A 19299-nucleotide genomic window follows, 5' to 3' on the forward strand; every position below is an offset into this window, starting at 1 on the left:
TGGAGTCTTTTTTGTCTGCTGTGACAGTTTGTATCTTTTAACATGTATTTAGAACATTCACATTTAAGTGATTATTGATATAGTTGAATCAATTTCTACTATATTTGTAACTGTATTTGTATATATCTACTACACTTGCTTACTATTCATTGCCCTTTTCCTTTGTTTCCTTGTCTTCTCCTTTTCTGACTTCTCTGATTTTAATTAAACATTTTATATGATTCCATTTTCTCTCCTCTTTAAAGCATATCAAGTATACTCCTTTAAAGATTTTTTTCTAAAAAAAAAAAAAGATTTTTTTAGTGGTTGCCCTAGAGTTTGAAATAGACATTTATGGGGTGCATTATGGGCATCACAGTCAATTAAGTGTCTGACTCTTGGTCTCAGTTCAGGTCATAAACTCAGGGTCTTAAGATGGAGCCCTGCAGGGGATCCCTGGGTGGTGCAGCGGTTTAGCGCCTGCCTTTGGCCCAGGGCGCGATCTTGGAGACCCGGGATTGAGTCCCACGTCGGGCTCCCGGTGCATAGAGCCTGCTTCTCCCTCTGCCTGTGTCTCTGCCTGTCTCTCTGCCTGTGTGTGTGTGTGTGTGTGTGTGTGTGTGTGTGTGTGTGTGTGTCTATCGTAAATAAATAAAAGTTAAAATAAATAAATAAAGATTAAGATGGAGCCCTGCATCAGGCTCTGTGACCAGCATGGAGTCTATTTGGAACCTCTCTCTCCCTCATCTTCTGCCCCTCCTCCCCACTCTCTCTTTCTAAAATAACTAAGTAGGGGCAGCCCAGGTGGCTCAGTGGTTTAGCACCACCTTCAGCCCAGGGCCTGATCCTGGAGCCCCCGGATCGAGTCCCACATCAGGCTCCCTGCATGAAGCCTGCTTCTCCCTCTGCCTGTGTCTCTGCCTCTCTCTCTCTTTCTCTCTCTCTCTCTCTCTCTCTCTCTCTGTCTCTCATGAATAAATAAATAAAATCTTTTAAAAAAGAGTCAGATATTTAAACAATTGAACCACCCAAGCACCCCAATTTTTTTGTCTTTTTGATAAAACCATTCTAACAAGTGTGAGGTAATAATCTCACTCTGATTTTGATTTGCCTTTCACTGATGATTAATGATGTAAAGCATCTTTCCATATGTCTGTTGGCCATCTGTATGTCTTTGGAAAAATGTCTATTCTGGGGATGCCTGGGTGGCTCAGCAATTGAGCGTCCACCTTCGGCTCAGGGCATGATCCCAGAGTCCCGGGATTGAGTTCCACATTAGACTTCCTGCGGTGAGCCTGCTTCTCCCTCTGCCTATGTTGCTGCTTCTCTCTCTGTTGAATAAATAAATAAAATTTTTAAAATGTCTATTCAGATCTTCCACCCATTTTTTAATTGGCTTGTTTGAGGGCATTTTTTGCTATTGAGTTGTAAAAGTTGTAAAAGTTCTTTATATATTTTAAACATTTACCACCGGCAGCCCCGGTGTCGCAGTGGTTTAGCGCCGCCTGCAGCCTGGGGTGTAATCCTGGCTCCCAGGGATCGAGTCCCACGTTGGGCTCCCTGCGTGGAGCCTGTTTCTCCCTCTGCCTGTGTCTCTGCCTCTCTCTCTCTGAATTAAAAAAAGAAAAACAAAAACATTTACCCCTTATCAGATAAATGATTTGCAAATATTTTCACCCGTTAAGTAGGTTGCTTTTCATTTTGTCAGTGGTTTCCTTTGTTATGCAGATTTTTAGTTTGATGTAATCCCACTTGTTTGTTACTTTTGTTATTTTTGCTTCTGATGTCAAATTCAAAAAATCTTTGCCAAGCCCTATGTCAAGGAGCTTACCACCCATCTTTTCTTCTAGAAGTTTTATGATTTCAGGTCTTACATTCAATTCTTAAATCCATTTTGAGTTAATTTTTTATTATGGTGTAAGAGAGGGGTCCAGTTTCATTCTTATGCATATGGATATCCAATTTTTCAAACAACATTTATTGGAGAGACTATCCTTTCCCCATTATATATTCTTCACTCTTTTGTTGTAAATTATTTGACAATATATATGTATGGATTTGTTTCCTGGCTCTTTATTCTGTTCCATTCATCTATATGTCTGTTTTTATGCTGGTATACCATTTTAATAACTAAAGCTTTGTGATATAGTTTGAAATCATGGAGCATTATGCTTCAAGGTTTGTTCTTCTTTTTCAAGATTTCTTTGGCTGTTTAGGGTCCTTTATGGTTCCAGACAAATTTTAGGATTGTTTGTTCTATTTCTGTGTAAAATACCATTGGAAGTTTTATAGGGGTTTCATTGAAACTGTATATTACTTGGATAGTATGAGTATTTTAACAATTAATTCTTCTAATACATGAACATGGTATCTTTCCATTTAATTTTTTGGTTTTTTCCATTTTTTCATTAATGTCTTCTAGTTTTCAATATATATAGGTCTTTAGTTAGGTTTATTACTACATATCTTATGGTTTTTGGTGCAATGATTGTTTTCTTAATTTCTCTTTCAGATAATAATTCATCATTAATGTATAGAAATGTAACAGATTTTTCTGTATTGATTTTATATCCTGCAACTTTACTGATTTTTTAAAAGATTTTATTTATTTTATTTGTGAGCCACAGAGAGAAAGAGAGAGACAGAGACACGGGCAGAGGAAGAAGCAGGCTCCATGCAGGGAGCCCGATGTGGGACTCGATCCTGGAGCTCTGGGATCACACCCTGGGCCGAAGGCAGGTGCTCAACTGCTGAGCCACCCAGGCGTCCCCTGAATTTGTTTATTAATTCTAAAAGTTTTTTTAGTAGTCTTTAGGATTGTGATATGTAATATCATATCAACTGCAAATAGTGAGTTTTATTTCTTCCTTTCCAGTTTAGATGCTTTTTATTTCTTTTTCTTGCATAATTGCTCTAACTAGGACTTCTAATACTCTGTTGAGTAAAGGTGGTGAGTGTGGGCATCTTTGTATTGTTCTTGATCTTAGAAGAAAAACTGTCAACTGTGGGCTTGTCATATATGGCTTTATTATGTTGAGGTACATTCCCTCCATATTTGCTTTGTTCAGAGTTTTATCATAAATGGATGTTGAATTGTGTCAAATGCTTTTTCTGCATCTATTGGGATGATCTTATCATTTTCATCTTTCATTGTTAATGTGGTGTATCACATTAACTGATCTGCAGATGTTGAACCATCCCTACACCCCTAGAATAAATCCCACTTGATCGTTGCATATGATCGTTTTAATGTATTGTAAAATTTGGTTTGCTTATATTTTGTTGAAGACCTTTGTATCTGTGTTCATCAAGGATATTGTCAGGACGCCTGGGTGGCTCAGCAGTTGTGTCTGCCTTCAGCTCAGGTCATGATCCCAGGGTCCAAAGATTGAGTCCCTCATCAGGCTCCCTGCGAGTAGCCTGCTTCTCCTTCTGCCTATGTCTCTACCTCTCTTTCTGTGTCTTTCATGAATAAATAAATTAAATCTTCTTTAAATTTTTTTTTAATTATAAAAAGGATATTGTCACATAATTTTCTTTTCCTGTGGTACCCTTGACTGGTTTTAGAATCAGGGTAATACTGACTTCATAAAATAAGTTTGGAAGATTTCCCTCCTCTATTTCTTGGAAGAATTTGATGGTATTAATTCTTTGAGTATTTGGTAGAATTCACCAGTGAAGCTGTCTGATCCTGGACTTCTATTTGTTTAGAGTTTTTTTTATTATGGATTCAATCTCCTTACTAGTAATTGGTCTGCTCAGATTTTCTACTTAACATGATTCAGTCTCGGTAGGTTGTATATTTTAGGAATTTATCCACTTCCTCTAATTTGTCCAAATTATTGGTATATAATTGTACATAGTAGTGTTTTATGATCCTTTGTATTTCTGTGGTATCCGTTGTAACATTTCTCTTTCTTTTCTGATTTTATTTGAGTTATCTCTTTTCTTCTTGATGAGTCTAGCTAAAAGTTTGTCAGGTTCATTTATCTTTTTTAAAGAACCAGCTCTTAGTTTCAGTGTTTCTTATTGTTAATATTTTTTTCTTACTTTCATCTACTTTTTAAGAACATTTTTATGTTCACAGCAAGATTAAAAGGAAAGTAGAGTTTTCCCATATATACTTGCCCCCACCGATGAAAAGCCTTCCCCTCATTGTCAATAAACCCCCACCAGAGTGGTACATTTCTTACAATTTTTGAATCTTCATTGACACAATCACCCAGTTCATAGTTTACACTCCTTTTGTACATTCTATGGGTTTGGAAAAGTGTATAATGATAGGTATCCATCATTATATCATACTGACCTGAAAATCCTGTGCTCCATCTATTTATTCCCTCACCCCCAATTTCTAGAAACCATTGATCCCTACTGCTATATCATATTGAGTATGTTTAGTTTTATAAGAAAATACCAAACTGTCTTCCAAAGTGGTTGCACCATTTTGCATTCCCCCCAGCAGTTAATGAGTGTTCTTGCTGCACTACATTCTCAGCAGCACTTGGTATTGTCAGTGTTCCAGATTTTGACCATTCTAATAGATGTGTAGTTTTTTTCTCATTGTTGTCTTAATTTGTATTTTCCTAATGACAAATTATGTGAAGTATCTTTTCATATGTTTGCCTGCTATCTGTATATCTTCTTTGGTGAGATGTCTTTTAAAGGTTTTGGCCCAATTTTTAAAATTGTGTTGTTTTCTTATTGTGGAGACTTAAGAGCTCTTTGTATATTTTGGAAAACAGTCTTTTACCAGATGTTTTTTCCACAAATATTTTCTCCCAGTCTATATGGCTTGTATTCTTGACGCTGTCTTGACATTGTCTTTCAGAGAGCAGAAGTTTTTAATTTTAATTAATTCTAGCGTATCAATTACTTCTTTCATGGATCATGATCCTGTATCTAAAAAGTCATCATAATACTCAAAGTCATCTAGATTTTTCTCTTATATTATCCTCTAGGGGTTTAATAGTTTTGCATTTTAAATTTATGTCCGTGATCCATTTTGAGTTATTTTTTGTGATTAGTGAAAGGTCTGTGTCTATGTTCACTTTTTCGTATGTCAATGTCCAGCGGTTCCAGCACCATTTATTGAAAACATTTCTTTATCCTATTATATTGTCTTTGTTCCTTGTCAAAGATCAGTTGACCATATTTATGTGGGTTAGCATTTCTTTTTTATTTTTTCTTAGAGTTTTCATCTCTCTGCTTACATTCCATTTTTTATTGCACGTTGCCCAGTCTTTCATTAACACCTTTAGCATATTTATCATAGCTATTTTAAATTCCAGGTCTAATAATTCCAAAATCTCTGCCATATCTGAATCTGGTTCTGATGCTTGGTTTGTCTCCTCAGACTATTTTTTTTTAAGATTTTTATTTATTTTTTCATGAGAGACACAGAGAGAGAGGGGCAGAAACATAGGCAAAGGAAGAAGCAGGCTCCATGCAGGGAGCCCAAAGTGGGACTCAATCCCAGAACTCCAGGATCATGCCCTGGGCTGAAGGCAGACACTCAACCGCTGAGCTACCCAGGCATCCCCAAACTATTTTTTTTTTTTTACCTTCTGGTATACCTTTTAAATTTTGACTGAAAGCCATACATAATGTACTAGGTAAAAGTTACAGAGGTACATAGGCCTATAATGTAATACTTTATGTTTATCTGACTAGGAGTTCAGCTGTGTTTACTGTTTGCTATAGCTGTAGCATCAGAGGCTAAAATTACCTCTTTTATTTTTTGTTCTAGTCTCCTCTTGTCTTTAGTTGTTCCTAGAAACTCCTTATATATGGTCTAAAACTTGCAGGGTTTTTAATTTATAATCCACTGGTACTATATAGAAGCTCTGTTGATAAGGTGGTAAAATATAAGTGGAGGGGAAGTATTTTGTAGTCCTATGATTATGTCCCAATCTTTTAGTGTGTCTGAGCTGGATATTTCCTGTTCCCCAGGTCAGTTAGGATCTGATAAAACTCAGTCAATTAGATTCTGATATGATAATTTTTCTTGAGGGAAGTCCTTGTTAAAGAGAATAGAGAAATCTGGGTACATTTCAAAATGGCTACTTTTCCTCTCACTTTGCCATAAACACAAGGGAAATTTTCTCCTTCACAGTGAGAATCTGGTAGGTCTCTTGAAGGTAAAATTTATGAAAGTGTGGGGACCCACCTAAGACTGGACTCCCTTGAGGTTTTTAGCTTTTAAGTTAGTTCACACTGAGCCCATAGCAATCTGTCAATTACAATTTTAAAGTGTTCTTACTGATACTGGCTCCAGTTCCAGGCTTCTTCTCCTCGTGAGCTGTGATTTTCTGTATCCATCAGAACAGCAGTTTGCCTTGTGACCTCAATTCTTTGATGGATCCAAGAGTTGATTTCAAGTTTTTTCAGCTTTTGTTAGTAATATGGGAGTGATGACTTTCAAGCTGTTGACATGTCAAACCAGAAATGGGAAATATACACATTTATTTTTAAATTTTCAAAAACACATCTAGAATAATATGAATCATCCTGAAGTTTCAGCTTATCTTAAAATACCCACAGGTTGAATGACCTTGTGCAATTTATTTAATACATCTCTTTATCTATAAAATAATAATAATAAAGATTACTTTGCTGGATTGTTTTAAGACCTAAATGAGATATGTAAAGCAACTACTGCAGTGCATAGCTCATATATGTTCAATAAATATTAGCTATAGTTATTACATTATTTATCTTCATCAGAACTTTAGGCCTCGAATAAAAAACAAAATCAAAATGTTCCCTAATTTAGAAGATGAAGAACCAGAAGAAAAGTGTCACTTGCCCTATCATCAGTTTGTAGTTCAGTCAGGACTAGAATCTGGTTAGGACTGCTGCTGGCCTCCATGACCCTGATGCTGTTACAAGACCCCTTCTCCACATTCACATTGATCAAAACCTGTCAAATTTCAGTTGTAAAACTGAAGCAATCTTGGACTGGACAGCTGTCTGTCCCACTCTGATGCATTTGTGGGTTTTGCCTGCAAAAAAGCATGATGATTACAAATAGAGGGAATTGGAGTGACATAGAAATATAGCCTGTTACTACAGAAACAGACGTGTGACAGTGGTAGTGCTCTGAGTAGGTATAAAAAGCGTTCTGAAGTACAAACAGAAAATAAATCAATATATCTAAATATAATAAATATATCTAAAAGGATATAGAACTCAATAGAAGTTGCTGCTTTTGTTCTGGGTCAAGATGCTTATACCTAACATGGGATAGTTCTGGCTCCCTGGCATTTTCTCTCTAAAAGCTGGAAAACTACAGTGGTCTCGAGTGAAAGAAATGGGATGGTGGATATAGAGCCAGGACTTAGAGGTCCATGTTAAAACTCATAAGAACTACTTACTAGCCATGGTGAGCTACATTAGAACAAGAAAGAAAGATGCCGTCCGTACTCACTAGCATTTGTGAGAAATATAATACAGTCTAATGACAATCTTGTCTATGCCTTTCCATCCTCATTTTTTTCCAAGGGATAAGCCAAATATCCACTGAGTAGAAGCTCTCTGATAGCCCTTCTGTGACACAAGTTGAAGAAGAAGGACTGGCTTTTAGCCCCTTTTGCTCTTGGTACTCTATCTCATGGTCATTTAATATTCTATTGTATAGATACACCACATCTTCTTTATCCATTCATCTGTCAGTGGACATCAAGGCTCCTTCCACAGTTGGGCTATTGTAGACATTGCTGCTATAAACATTGGGGTGCAGGTGTCCCGGCATTTCACTGCATCTGTATCTTTGGGGTAAATCCCCAGTAGTGCAATTGCTGGGTCATAGGGTAGTTCTATTTTTAACTCTTTGAAGAACCTCCACACAGTTTTCCAGAGTGGCTGTACCAGGTCACATTCCCACCAACAGTGCAAGAGGGTTCCCCTTTCTCCACATCCTCTATAACATTGGTTGCTTCCTGTCGTGTTAATTTTCCCCATTCTCACTGGTGTGATGTGATATCTCATTGTGGTTTTGATTTGTATTTCCCTGATGGCAAGTGATGCGGATCATTTTCTCATGTGCTTGTTGGCCATGTGCATTTCAAGTTTATTTTTGTGTGTGGTGTAAGAAAGAAGTCCAGTTTCATCCTTTTGCATGCAGCTGTCTAGTTTTCCCAACATCATTTATTGAAAAGACTGTCTTTCCTCTTCTTTAAATGTTTCACAGAATTCACCTGTGAATCCACCTGGTCCTGGACTTTTGTTTGTTAGGAATTTTTTGATTACCAATTCAATTTCATTACTAATAGTTGGTCTGTTCAAATTTTTTTTTCCTCTTCAGTTTTGGAAGATTATATATTTTTAGGAATTTATCCATTTCTTCTAGGTTGTCCATATTTTTGGTATATAACTTTTCATAATATTGTCTTATAATTCTGTTTCGTAGTGTTGGTTGTTACTTCTCATCTTTCATTTTTTATTTTACTTATTCGAGTCCTCTTTTTCCTTGATGAGTCTGGCTAAAGGTATATCAATTTTGTTTATCTTTTCAAAAAACCAGCTCTTGGTTTCACTCCTCTTTTATACTATTTTTAAGTGTTTATTTCATTTATTTCTGCTCTAATATTTATTTCCTTTCTTCTACTGGCTTTGGACTTTGTTAATTATTTTTTTTCTAGCTCCTTTAGGTGTAAGGTTAGGTTGTTTATTTGACATTTTTCTTGTTTCTTGAAGTAGGCCTGTATTGTAGAGTTCTCTCTTAGAACTTCTTTTGCTGTCTCCCAAAGACTCTACACTATTGTGTTTTCATCTTCATTTGCCTCCAGGTGTTTTTGATTTCCTCTTTGATTTCATTGACCCATTTGTTGTTTAGCTTCCAGGTATCTGTGTTTTTTCAAGTTTTTTTCTTGTAATTGATTTATAGTTTTATACCATTGTCGTTGGAAAAGATGCCTGATGTGATTTCAGTCACTTAAAGTTATTGAGACCTGTTTTGTGGGATAATATGTAATTTATTCTAGAGAAAGCACCATGTGCACTTGAGAAGAATTAGTATTCTGCTGTTTTTGAATAGAATATTCTGTGCATATCTGTTAGGTCCATCTGTTCTAAGGTGTCATTCAAAGCCAATATTTCCTTGTTGATTTCCTATCTGATGATCCATCCATTGACGTAAGTGGGTATTAAGTCCCCTATTATCATTGTATTGGTGTCAATTTCTTCCTTTATGTCTGTTAATATTTGCTTTCTCCATTTTAGAGGTTCCTATGTTGGGTGAATAGATATTTACAATTATTATATTGATCCCTTTATCCTTATGTAGTGCCCTTCTCTGCCTCTTGCTACTTTTTTTTTTAAGTCTGTTGTGTCTGATATAAACATTAGTATCCTGGATTTTTTTTCTTTCACTTGTATGGTGTTTTTTCCCCATCCATTCACTCCCAGTCTGTGTCTGTAAATCTGAAGTGAGTCTCTTATGGGCAGCATATAGTTGTGTCTTGTTTGAAAAAACAGCTTATTAAACTACCCACAAATAACCAGTATTAACATTTTAATGCATATCTAGAAAATTTTTAGGCATATGTATATGTATTTTTGCAAAATAAAAATTTTGTTTAATAACTTTTTTCTGTCAGTAACTGTATTTCTACATTATCATTTTTAATATGGATACACAAGCATTATAAAGGTACTTTTTCATATTTTTCTAGTTATTTTATGATTTTCTTTTTTAACATTTAAATATTTAGTTAATTTGGTATAGATTTTAATATACAGTATGAGATAAAGAGCTAATTAAAATTTTTATTTTTCTTTTTCACTCTACAAGTAAAGGTAGAAAAGAGGCAACATTGAAGAAGGTAGGAAGCTCAGAGACATAGTTTGGGAGAGAAATAGATCTTGGCCGCTGCAGTTGGGAGGGAGCCACAGATGCGAAGAAGGGCAAGAGACAAACTAACATACAGGGGAATGCAAGGAGAAAATGAATCCCCTAAATAAATAAAATCTTTTTAAAAAAAATAAAACCACGAACACTTATTTTGGGACTCCTGGGTAGCTCAGGGGTTAAGCGTCTGCTTTTGGCTCAGGGCGTGATCCTGGAGTCCCAGGATCGAGTCCCACATCAGGCTTCCTGCAAGGGAGCCTGCTTCTCCCTCTGCCTATGTCTCTGCCTCTCTCTTTCTGTGTCTCTCATGAATAAATAAATAAAATCTTTTAAAAAATAATAAAACCACGAAGATTTATTTTCATAGCAATTGGCTTGGAAAGTGAAAAGGCCCAAATTTTGTGAGTTATTCCAATGGGTGGGGCTTAAAGCCTGGGGTGCTAAAGGTTAGTGCGCTTGCTCATAGAGAGCCCAGAGGCGTTGGAGCTACTCTTGGAGAGAAGTCAGGGCAAATAGCCTGCAGATATACAGTGTGGAAACAGCAACCTGAAAAGCACCTAAGGCACACAGTTGGGAGGTTATTTGCTCATCTCAGAGCATGTCCCAAGGAGGCAGCATTAATGGAGATACCCTTCAGGAACGAAGGAACTGGCAGGCACCGTTTCACTCCCTCACCCCTCAGCATAAACACAAGAGCCACCTGCAGGAATCAGGGCAGAACTGATACTCTATTTAAGTTGCTTACACCAAATACCAACCCTCATGCTCTGGTGAAACACCCTTCCTAGACACTCTTGCTTCAGTCCCAGCATGGAAGTCTCTCTCCCCCAGAAGACCAGCCCAAACCCCTGCCAACACAATGTCTCCTGACCCAGGAGTTTTTCAGGACCTCAGTTCCAGAAGCAGTGGTTACAGGTCTCATTTCACAAGTAGACCACCTAGTTAAGACACCTAGTTAAAACCCACCATATTCAGGCCAGGGACCAAACGTTGCCCACAACAGGCAAGGATATCCTCTTGCACATGACTGCCCTGATGGGTAAAGCAGCCAAGACACAACTGCTGAGCACATGCAGCACACATTGAAGACACTCCCTGTAGTGCTGGGCCCTGGGGAACAGGGGAGACTGCACCATGAGGTACTACAAGTCTTCTTCTTAATAAGGCCATTACTGTCAACAATAGGAAAATAGCTGACTTTCCTAACATGCAGAAGCAGGCAGAGCGACCTAGACAAAATGAGAAGACTTAGGAATTTGTCCAAATGAAAGACAAGGCCACAGCCAGAGATCTAAGTGAAAAAGATATAAGTACATGCTCAATAGAGAATTTACAATAATGATCATAAAGATACTCACTGGACTTGAGAAAAGAGTAGAGGACATCAGTGGGACCCTTAATACAGAGATAAAAAATAACAGATAAAGGGCTCAATAAACAAAATGAGAAACCCGCTTGATGGAATGAACAGCAGGCTGGAAGAAGGAGAAATGAAGTAAAGATCTAGAAGACAGACTAATGGACATAATCAAGCTAGAAAAAAGAAAAATAATTATAAATAATAAAAGTAGACTTAGGGAACTCAGTGACTCCATCAAACATAGTAATATTTGCATCATAGGAGTGCCAGAAGAAGAAGAGAGAGAAAGGTGGGCAGAAAATATATTTGAAGAGATACTAGCTGAAAACTTCCCTAATCTGGGGAAGGAAACGGATATCTAGGTCCAGGAGGCAGTGAGAACCCTAACAAAATCAACAAAAGCAGATCCACCCAAGACATATTATAATTAAAATGTCAAAATATAGTGATGAAAAAAATTTTTAAACTGCAAGATAGTCTCTTCAACAAATGGCATTTGGGAAAGAGGTGAGAGACCTGTACTCTGTTGGTGGGAATGTAAATTGATGCAACCACTATGGAAAACAGTAGAGTTTCCTCAGAAAATTTAAAAATAGAAATAGCATACAATCCAGTAATTCTACTACTGGGTAGTACCCAAAGTAAATGAAAAAAATTCAAAAACCCCTATGTTTATTGCAGCATTATTTATAGTAGCCAAGATATGGAAGCAGCCCAAGTGTACATCCATAGATGATATGGGTAAAGAAGATGTGTGTGTATATATACGATGGAATATTACTCAGCCAGAAAAAAATGAGATCCTGCAAGTTGTGACGACATTGATGGACCTAAAAGGTATAAATGCTAGGTGAAATAAGTCAGATAAAGAAAAATAAATACCATATGATCTCACTTACATGTGGGACCTAAAAAATAAAACAAATGAGTAAACAAATAAATAAAAAGCAGAATCAGAGCTATAAATACAGAAAACAAGTGACAGTTGCCAGAGGGGAGAGGGGTAGGGAGATAGGCAGAATAGGTGAAGGAGAGTGGGAGACACAGACTTCATTTATGGAATAACTAAGTCATGGGGGTAAAAGATACAGCATAGGGAATATAGTCAATGATATTGTAATAACGATATATGGGGACAGATGGTAGTAACACTTGGGGTGACCATAACATAACATAATAGAGAATTGTTGAATCACTATGTTGAATCACCTGAAACTAATGTAACATTGTGTGTCAACTACACTTCAATTAAAAATAAAAATTCACTGAAAAAAATGAAAGGTTTTGTTTAAAAAATAAATTTTTCCTTTTTGCTTCCCCTTTTTATGTAAGTATGTATGCATGCATATATATATATATATATATATATATATATATATATATATATACAATGAGTTGGTTCCTGGTATAAACATAATAGAAGTTCAAAAAAAATTTTTTAACTTCCCTTTCCCTCTTTTCAGTTGTTGATTTAGGTCAAACTTTCTGCAGGAAGTTTGGGTTTGTTTTGTTTTTTTCCTCAAGTAGCCAATATAATTCCTTAAGTCTCACCCTCTTTAATATTTTTGTATGCAACTGCAAGTTCATTTAGGATAGAGTTATGTTTCATTATTTACCTTGCTACCTTCCATAGGCATGCTTGGTGAAGACTGGTTGTTGGTGATGGTTGATTTTCTCAAAACCTGCTTGAAGTATGATGTAACAGTGCTAATCCTTTAAGGCAGCTGGAATGGTCAGAAACTTATCCAGGACCAGCACAACTTGTTTATGAGTGTAGTGTTGCTGCACTGGCTACCATCCCTCTGCTCTGCCAGACTGAGGTGGCTGACTAGCTGGCTGGTAGCTGGCTGATGGGGCTGGGCCTTTCTGTATAAACTCTTCCTCAAATAGCTTTTTTGTTCAAAGAGGTGGCATTTCTCATGTTGAGTTGCTCCCTCTTAGCGAGTAGTATTTGTGCAGCTCTGCTTCCTTGCCAGAATCTCCATGCACGTTATCAAGAGCTCTCAATGCCATTAAAAACATAAAGAATAAGCAGCAAAGAAAGAAGACAAAGGGGTGAGGGGAGAAAAAAGGAGGAAAAACAAGGATAAAAGAATGGAGATTTATGACCTTGAGTGTGGCAGGTTGCTAAACCCAACCTAAAACATCCCATGCACATAATAATACCTACTGTTACACATGAAATTTAGCAGAGAAACTATGAAAATGAAAATATTTTGCAAGGGAAGTCTACACAGTCCTTGGTTTTCAAGGGACGTATGCAAACTCTGATGGCAATACTGGAAGCCCTCCAGATTAGACACTTTGTTGACTTCAGATTGAGCCTGCCTCTGATAGAGCCTGCTCTTACAGGCAAAAATCATTCTAGGCATGTTGTAAAGATAAGATGAGATGATAAATGGAAATAAGTAGGTTTCATAGGTTATAAAACAATATACAAATGCTTGGTGTTCTTTTTGTAAAGCTCCTGAGGGCATTGACAATGATTTAATGTCCCATAGTGTCTTTCTTCATGGGAGTTTGGAACAGATTTTAAACACTATGTCTAAAGAAAATCAAATCCACCTACAGAATGAAGAGAAGTGGGTCCCCAGGAGGGAGAGATATGTGTGGGAGATACCTAAATTGTGGGTATCTGGGGAGCGGTTGTCACCTAACCATATAAGAAAAGCATTGGGTTTTCTGAGTGTCCTCAATTGATTAGAATTGTTTTCTTTAGAAGTAATTTCCAAGAAAATGCCTGTGATTTCATGTCAGTGAAACTGTTGATGCTTATTTTAAAGTGTCTGTTAACTTATAGTCAATTACAGTGGGAGTGCATGTGGTACCCATATGAACGTATTATGATCACACTGTTTTAATAACAATTTAAATCACAATATGTGACTAAAAAGTCAACTGCTGCTGCTTCTGCTCCTTCTATGAAAATGACCCTCTTTTCCATTTAGCTTCAATGCAAGAGACTTTATATCAGTTCTTCACCTGAATGCATGACTCTTCAATCTCAGGACTCGCAGAATTAATGGAATGCCGTCCTAAGGTTGATGAGTTCTGCGTTTATGGGCATTTCATCTCTATGAAGAAGTCCTCATTCTCTCACTGCAACGACTGAGACTGAAAGAGTTTTCTAAGGGAGAATATTTCTTTTAACATTCTTCTTAAATGTTTCAGTCAAAAAACAGAAACAGACTGAGGACGTCTGATAGTTGGGAGATACCTTGCCAATGACCTGACCCTTGATGTGAGGCTCCCTCAAAATCTGCAGTGTCTTGAGTGTCTCCTATGACTGTCTTGGAGAATAATCACTTTCTATTAATTTCCAGTGATTTAATTTTCCATTTTCTTTTTAACAGGTCCAGTTAAAAACAAGAAAAAGGGTAAGTTAAGCTCCTGATTATATAAAATTGCTGTCATATCTTTCCTAAAATAAGAAGAAAAAAAACAAGGGAGTAGGATTTTTATATATTCTCTCAATGCTGGCTGTCATCACTTCTTGGCCTTTTGGCTAAGATCAAGTGCAATGCTGGTTGTCCATTGTTTTATTCAATCATCTATGGCTTCCTTGAGTATTGTGCTTCCATGAAACAAGAGATTGTTTTTCAGTGATGATCCATGAAATTGCTTCTCTAGCAGCATATGAAAGTTGTTTTTATTTTTCTTTCTTGCTCCCTCTTTTGTACAATTATATTTAGATCTCTTTCCTTCATTATTCTCTACCCTTCCCCCTATCCTTCTTTTTCCTTTCGTTGCCCTCCTTTATCAAATCAGTGATCACATACAAAGTCCTAAGACAGCTTGTGGGGACTACCTTCTGAGAGGTGTCAGTACCAGGGAGGCTTTTCTTGCTTTAGAGTTTCAGTATCATTTTCTCTGTGGTGGAAAAAGAAAGCTGAAGGAATACCCTGATCTTTTGGTCCTTTCAAAGAAGCTTCTAGTTGAGCAGATCCATTGTGCCATTGTTGGGTCAGTATGTTTCTGATATACTTGCAATAGGACTGGCCCAAGAGCTTGTACAAGCACTTGCATACTTGAAGAGGAGAACCCAAAGACAGAATAAGTTCCAAAAGACATAATAAGGCAATATGGTCCACTCCTTAGGACTTAAAAAACAAACTACAAAACCAGTTGTAAGTACCTATTTGTTTCTGTGTTCTGACCTGGAAAGAAAATGAAGTGAAATTACTGATTTTTCATTAAAATTCTTTAAGTAGGGGTGTCTGGATGGCTCAGTAGCTTAAACGTCTGCCTTCAGCTTTGGTCATGATCCCAGGATCCTGGAATGGAGCCCCAAGATGGGCTCCCCCACTCAGCAGGAAGTCTGCTTCTCTATCTTCCTCTGCCCCTCCCCCTGCCTCTGCTTTCTCTCTCTCTCTCTCTCTCTCTCTCTCTCTCTCTCTCAAATAAGATCTTTTAAAAAATAAAGTTCTTTAAGTAAAATGATTCTGTTAGAAATTTCTGGAGCTTTATAGAGTAGATTACCAATCCCAGATTAGGCCAAAGGGACTGGCTTCAGCTGCTGCCTGTCACTCCTCTAAGCACTAGGGTACTGTGGTGGCTTGAGGTACCATGGCCTACATGGAAAACCTATGTCCCTGTTGTAAAGAAGCTGAGGAATGGCCTGGCCTCCTGAGGACCTGATCTGAGCAAAGTTGGAAAACAGCCAGAGACCTGGGGTCAATGAGGAAAACTTTCTCTATTGGGCCTGGGCATTCACCAAGATATTATGTATTTAAGAAAGTAAATTTGATTTTTAAGCATGTAGGTTTTTTCTAATAGTTTTTTTTTAGAGCAGTTGTAGGTTCACAACAAAATTGAGGGGAAAGTACAGAGCATTCCCATATATTCTATGCCCCCACACATGGACAGCCTCCCCCACTATCAACATCTTGCACCATCTTGTACATTTGTTATAATTGATGAAGATCCATTGATATAACATTATCACTCAAAGTACATATCGGCTTCATTTTAGTGCTGTACATTCTATGGGTTTTGACAAATGTATAGCGACATAGATTTCCATGGATTACAGTATTATAAAGAATAGTTTCACTGCCCTAAAAAGCCTTTCTGTTTTGCCCCTCACAACCACTGATCTTTCTACTGTCTTTTTAGTGTTGCCTTTTCCAAAATGTCAGTATGTAGCCTTTTGAGATTGGCTTCTTTCACTTAGTAATACATATTTAAGTAACTCCATATCTTTTAATGGCTTGATAGATCATTTATTTTTAGTTTTTTAAGTATTTTAATTCCAGTTAGTTAACAGTGTTATATTAGTTTCAGGTGTACAATATAGTGATTCAATAATCCCATACATCACCCAGTGTTCATCACAACAAGTGCACTCCTTAATCCCTACCACCTATTTAACCCATCCTCCTGCCCCCTCCCCTCTGGTAACCATCAATTTATTGACTATAGTTAAGAGTCTGTTTCTTTTTTTATTATTTATGAGAGACAGACAGACAGAGAGGCAGAGACACAGGCAGAGGGAGAAGCAGGCTCTATGCAGGAAACCTGACATGGGACTCGATCCTGGGTCTCCAGGATCACACCCTGGGCTGAAGGCGGCGCTAAACCACTGAGCCACCTGGGCTGCCCAAGAGTCTGTTTCTTAGTGTCTGTCTGTCTGTCTGTCTGTCTCTCTCTCTCTCTTCCCATTTGCTTATTTTTTTTCCTTAAATTCCACATATGAGTGAAATCATATGGTATTTGTCTTTCTTTGACTGACTTATTTCACTTAGCATAATACTCTCTACCTCCATCTATGTTGTTGCAAATGGCAAAATATCATTCTTTTTTATGGCTGAGCAAAAGTCCATTGTATCTATACACCACATCTTATTTCTCAATTCATCAGCCAGTGGGCACTTGGGCTATTTCCATAATTTGGCTATTGTAGATACTGCTGCTATAAACATCAGGGTGCATGTATTCCTTTGAATTAGCATTTTTGTATCCTTTGTGTAAATATCTAGTACTGCAATTGCTGGATTATAGGATAGTTCTATTTTTAACTTTTTGAGGAAACTCCATACTGTTTTCCAGAGTGGTGGCACCAGTTTGCATTCCCACCAACAGTGCAAAAGGGTTCCCTTTTACTCCACATCCTTGCCAGCCAACACCTGTTGTTTCTTGTGTTATTGATGTTAGCCATTCTGACAGGTGCGAGATGATCTAACTATCATTTTGATTTACATTTCCTGATAAGTGATGTTGAGCATCCTTTCATGTGTCTCTTGGCTATCTGTGTGTCTTCTTTGGAAATGTGTCTATTCATATCTTCTGCCCATTTTCTAATTGGATTATTTGTTTTGAGGATACTGACTTTGAAAAGCACTTGATAGATTTTGGATACTAACCCTTTATCAGATATGTCATTTTCAAATATCTTCTCCCATTCTTTAGGTTGCCTTTTAGTTTTGTTGATTGTTTCCTATGCTTTGCAGAAGCTTTTTATTTTGATGTAGTTCCAATAGTGTATTTTTTAATTTATTACCCTTGCCTCAGGAGACATATCTAGAGAAGTTGCTATGGCCAATGTCAAAGAAGTTACTGCCTGTGTTCTATTCTAGGATTTTTCTGGTTTCAGGTCTCACATTTAAGTCTTCAATCGATTTTAAATTTATTTTTTGTGTATGGTGTAAGAAAGTGGTCCAGTTTCATTCTTATGCATATTGCTGTCCAGTTTCGCAACACCATTTGTTGAAAAGGCTGTCTTTTTCTGATTGGATATTTTTTCCTGGTTTGTCAAAAATTAGTTGGCCATATAATTGTGGGTTCATTTCTGGGTTTTCTATTCTGTTCTATTGATCTCTGTATCTATTTTTGTGCCAGTGCTGTTCCTGGTTTTTTTGTTTTTTTTTTTTTTTGTACCATTCCTGTTTTGATTACCATTTCAAGCATGTAGTTTTTAACTTTTGTCACATCCTTTTTTAAAATGGAAATTGTAATAAACCTAGAAAATTCACCATGCTTTGACATGGACACCTTCTGGTCCTAAACAAGTCCAGGGATGACCTCTTTTTAATAGGTGGACTTGGGAACACTTTCTAATTACAGCTACTAGTTTTGTTTTGTTTTGTTTTGTTCTGTTTTCACTCATTCACTAGACAGCTAATAAAGCATTCTATAATTGTCAGGAATAGAGATACTGAGATAAAGAAAAGTGGTGCCTAAAAAAAGAAAAGAAGAAAAGAAAAGTGGTGCCTGACCTCAAAAATCTCCTAGTGTAGCTGGAATAGTGGAAGTACACACAAATAATTGCAGTGCCATATGAAAAAAGTGCTATCATAAAAGCATGAACAGTGTGCTGTGGAAGCATAGAGAAAGAACAAGTAGTTCTCCCTGGGGGAGTAAGGAACCACATCTCAGGAGGAAAAAAAACAGTATTTAACCTGGACTTTAAAGGATGAAGGGAGGAAGAAGTGGAAGGACATTCCAGCAAAGGGAACAGCATACTCAAATCTCCCAGAAGCATGAAAAACATGGTGTGTTTAGGGAAACACCAAGTAGGCTAGTTATGTACCAGAGTGTAGGTCATGTGTGTAGTTGGGAATGGTGCCCAGGTATAGTGTTATCCAGTGGCTGAGCACTGAGAGAACACACTTGCTAGTGGCAAGAGAATACAAGTATCTAGGCAAGAAGCCTGTAATTACAATTCAGAGAAAAAAAAATACTACAATTCAGAGAATCCAATGTCTCTTGCAGGGACTCAGATCACTGCCTAGCACTGCTACCTTGAATATGGGCCATTATTAGGAGAATGCACATAGGCCTTAAACATTTACTTTGACTGAAAGTGATTTAGAAGCCATTTAATACAGATTTCCTTGGACACAGTGAATAAGCACATGCCCGAAGAGGTAAATTGAGTTGTTCACTTAATTTCCATTTTTAATAGAATTTTCCTCTCCTATAACTAACTTGCTCTTGTCCATTCTCTCTCTCTCCCTCTCCCTCCAGATTTCTCCCTCCCTCTCCGCCCCCCTTCACTCACTTGTGTTTATTTGTTCTTTCAACACTTTGTCCTTCACTAAAAGGTTAGGGAAATGCCCCTCTCACAAAGTTTAGCTTTGAAAAGAATGTTGATTATTCTGTCATCTAAGAG

The 19299-nt window shown here is 37.3% G+C and overlaps 1 protein-coding gene across 4 annotated transcripts in view; it reads left to right on the plus strand.

The window, feature by feature from the left end:
* Positions 1–19299, plus strand: part of EDA (ectodysplasin A) — a 435889-nt gene that overhangs the window by 401582 nt on the left and 15008 nt on the right. For all 4 annotated transcript variants that reach the window (XM_041741022.1, XM_041741023.1, XM_041741020.1 and 1 more), the window contains exon 3: positions 14543–14566. In XM_041741022.1, the coding sequence (XP_041596956.1) occupies positions 14543–14566 (24 nt within the window). The remainder of the gene's footprint in view (positions 1–14542; positions 14567–19299) is intronic.

The sequence above is a fragment of the Vulpes lagopus genome, chromosome X, assembly GCF_018345385.1.
Source record: "Vulpes lagopus strain Blue_001 chromosome X, ASM1834538v1, whole genome shotgun sequence".
Classification (NCBI taxonomy): domain Eukaryota; kingdom Metazoa; phylum Chordata; class Mammalia; order Carnivora; family Canidae; genus Vulpes; species Vulpes lagopus.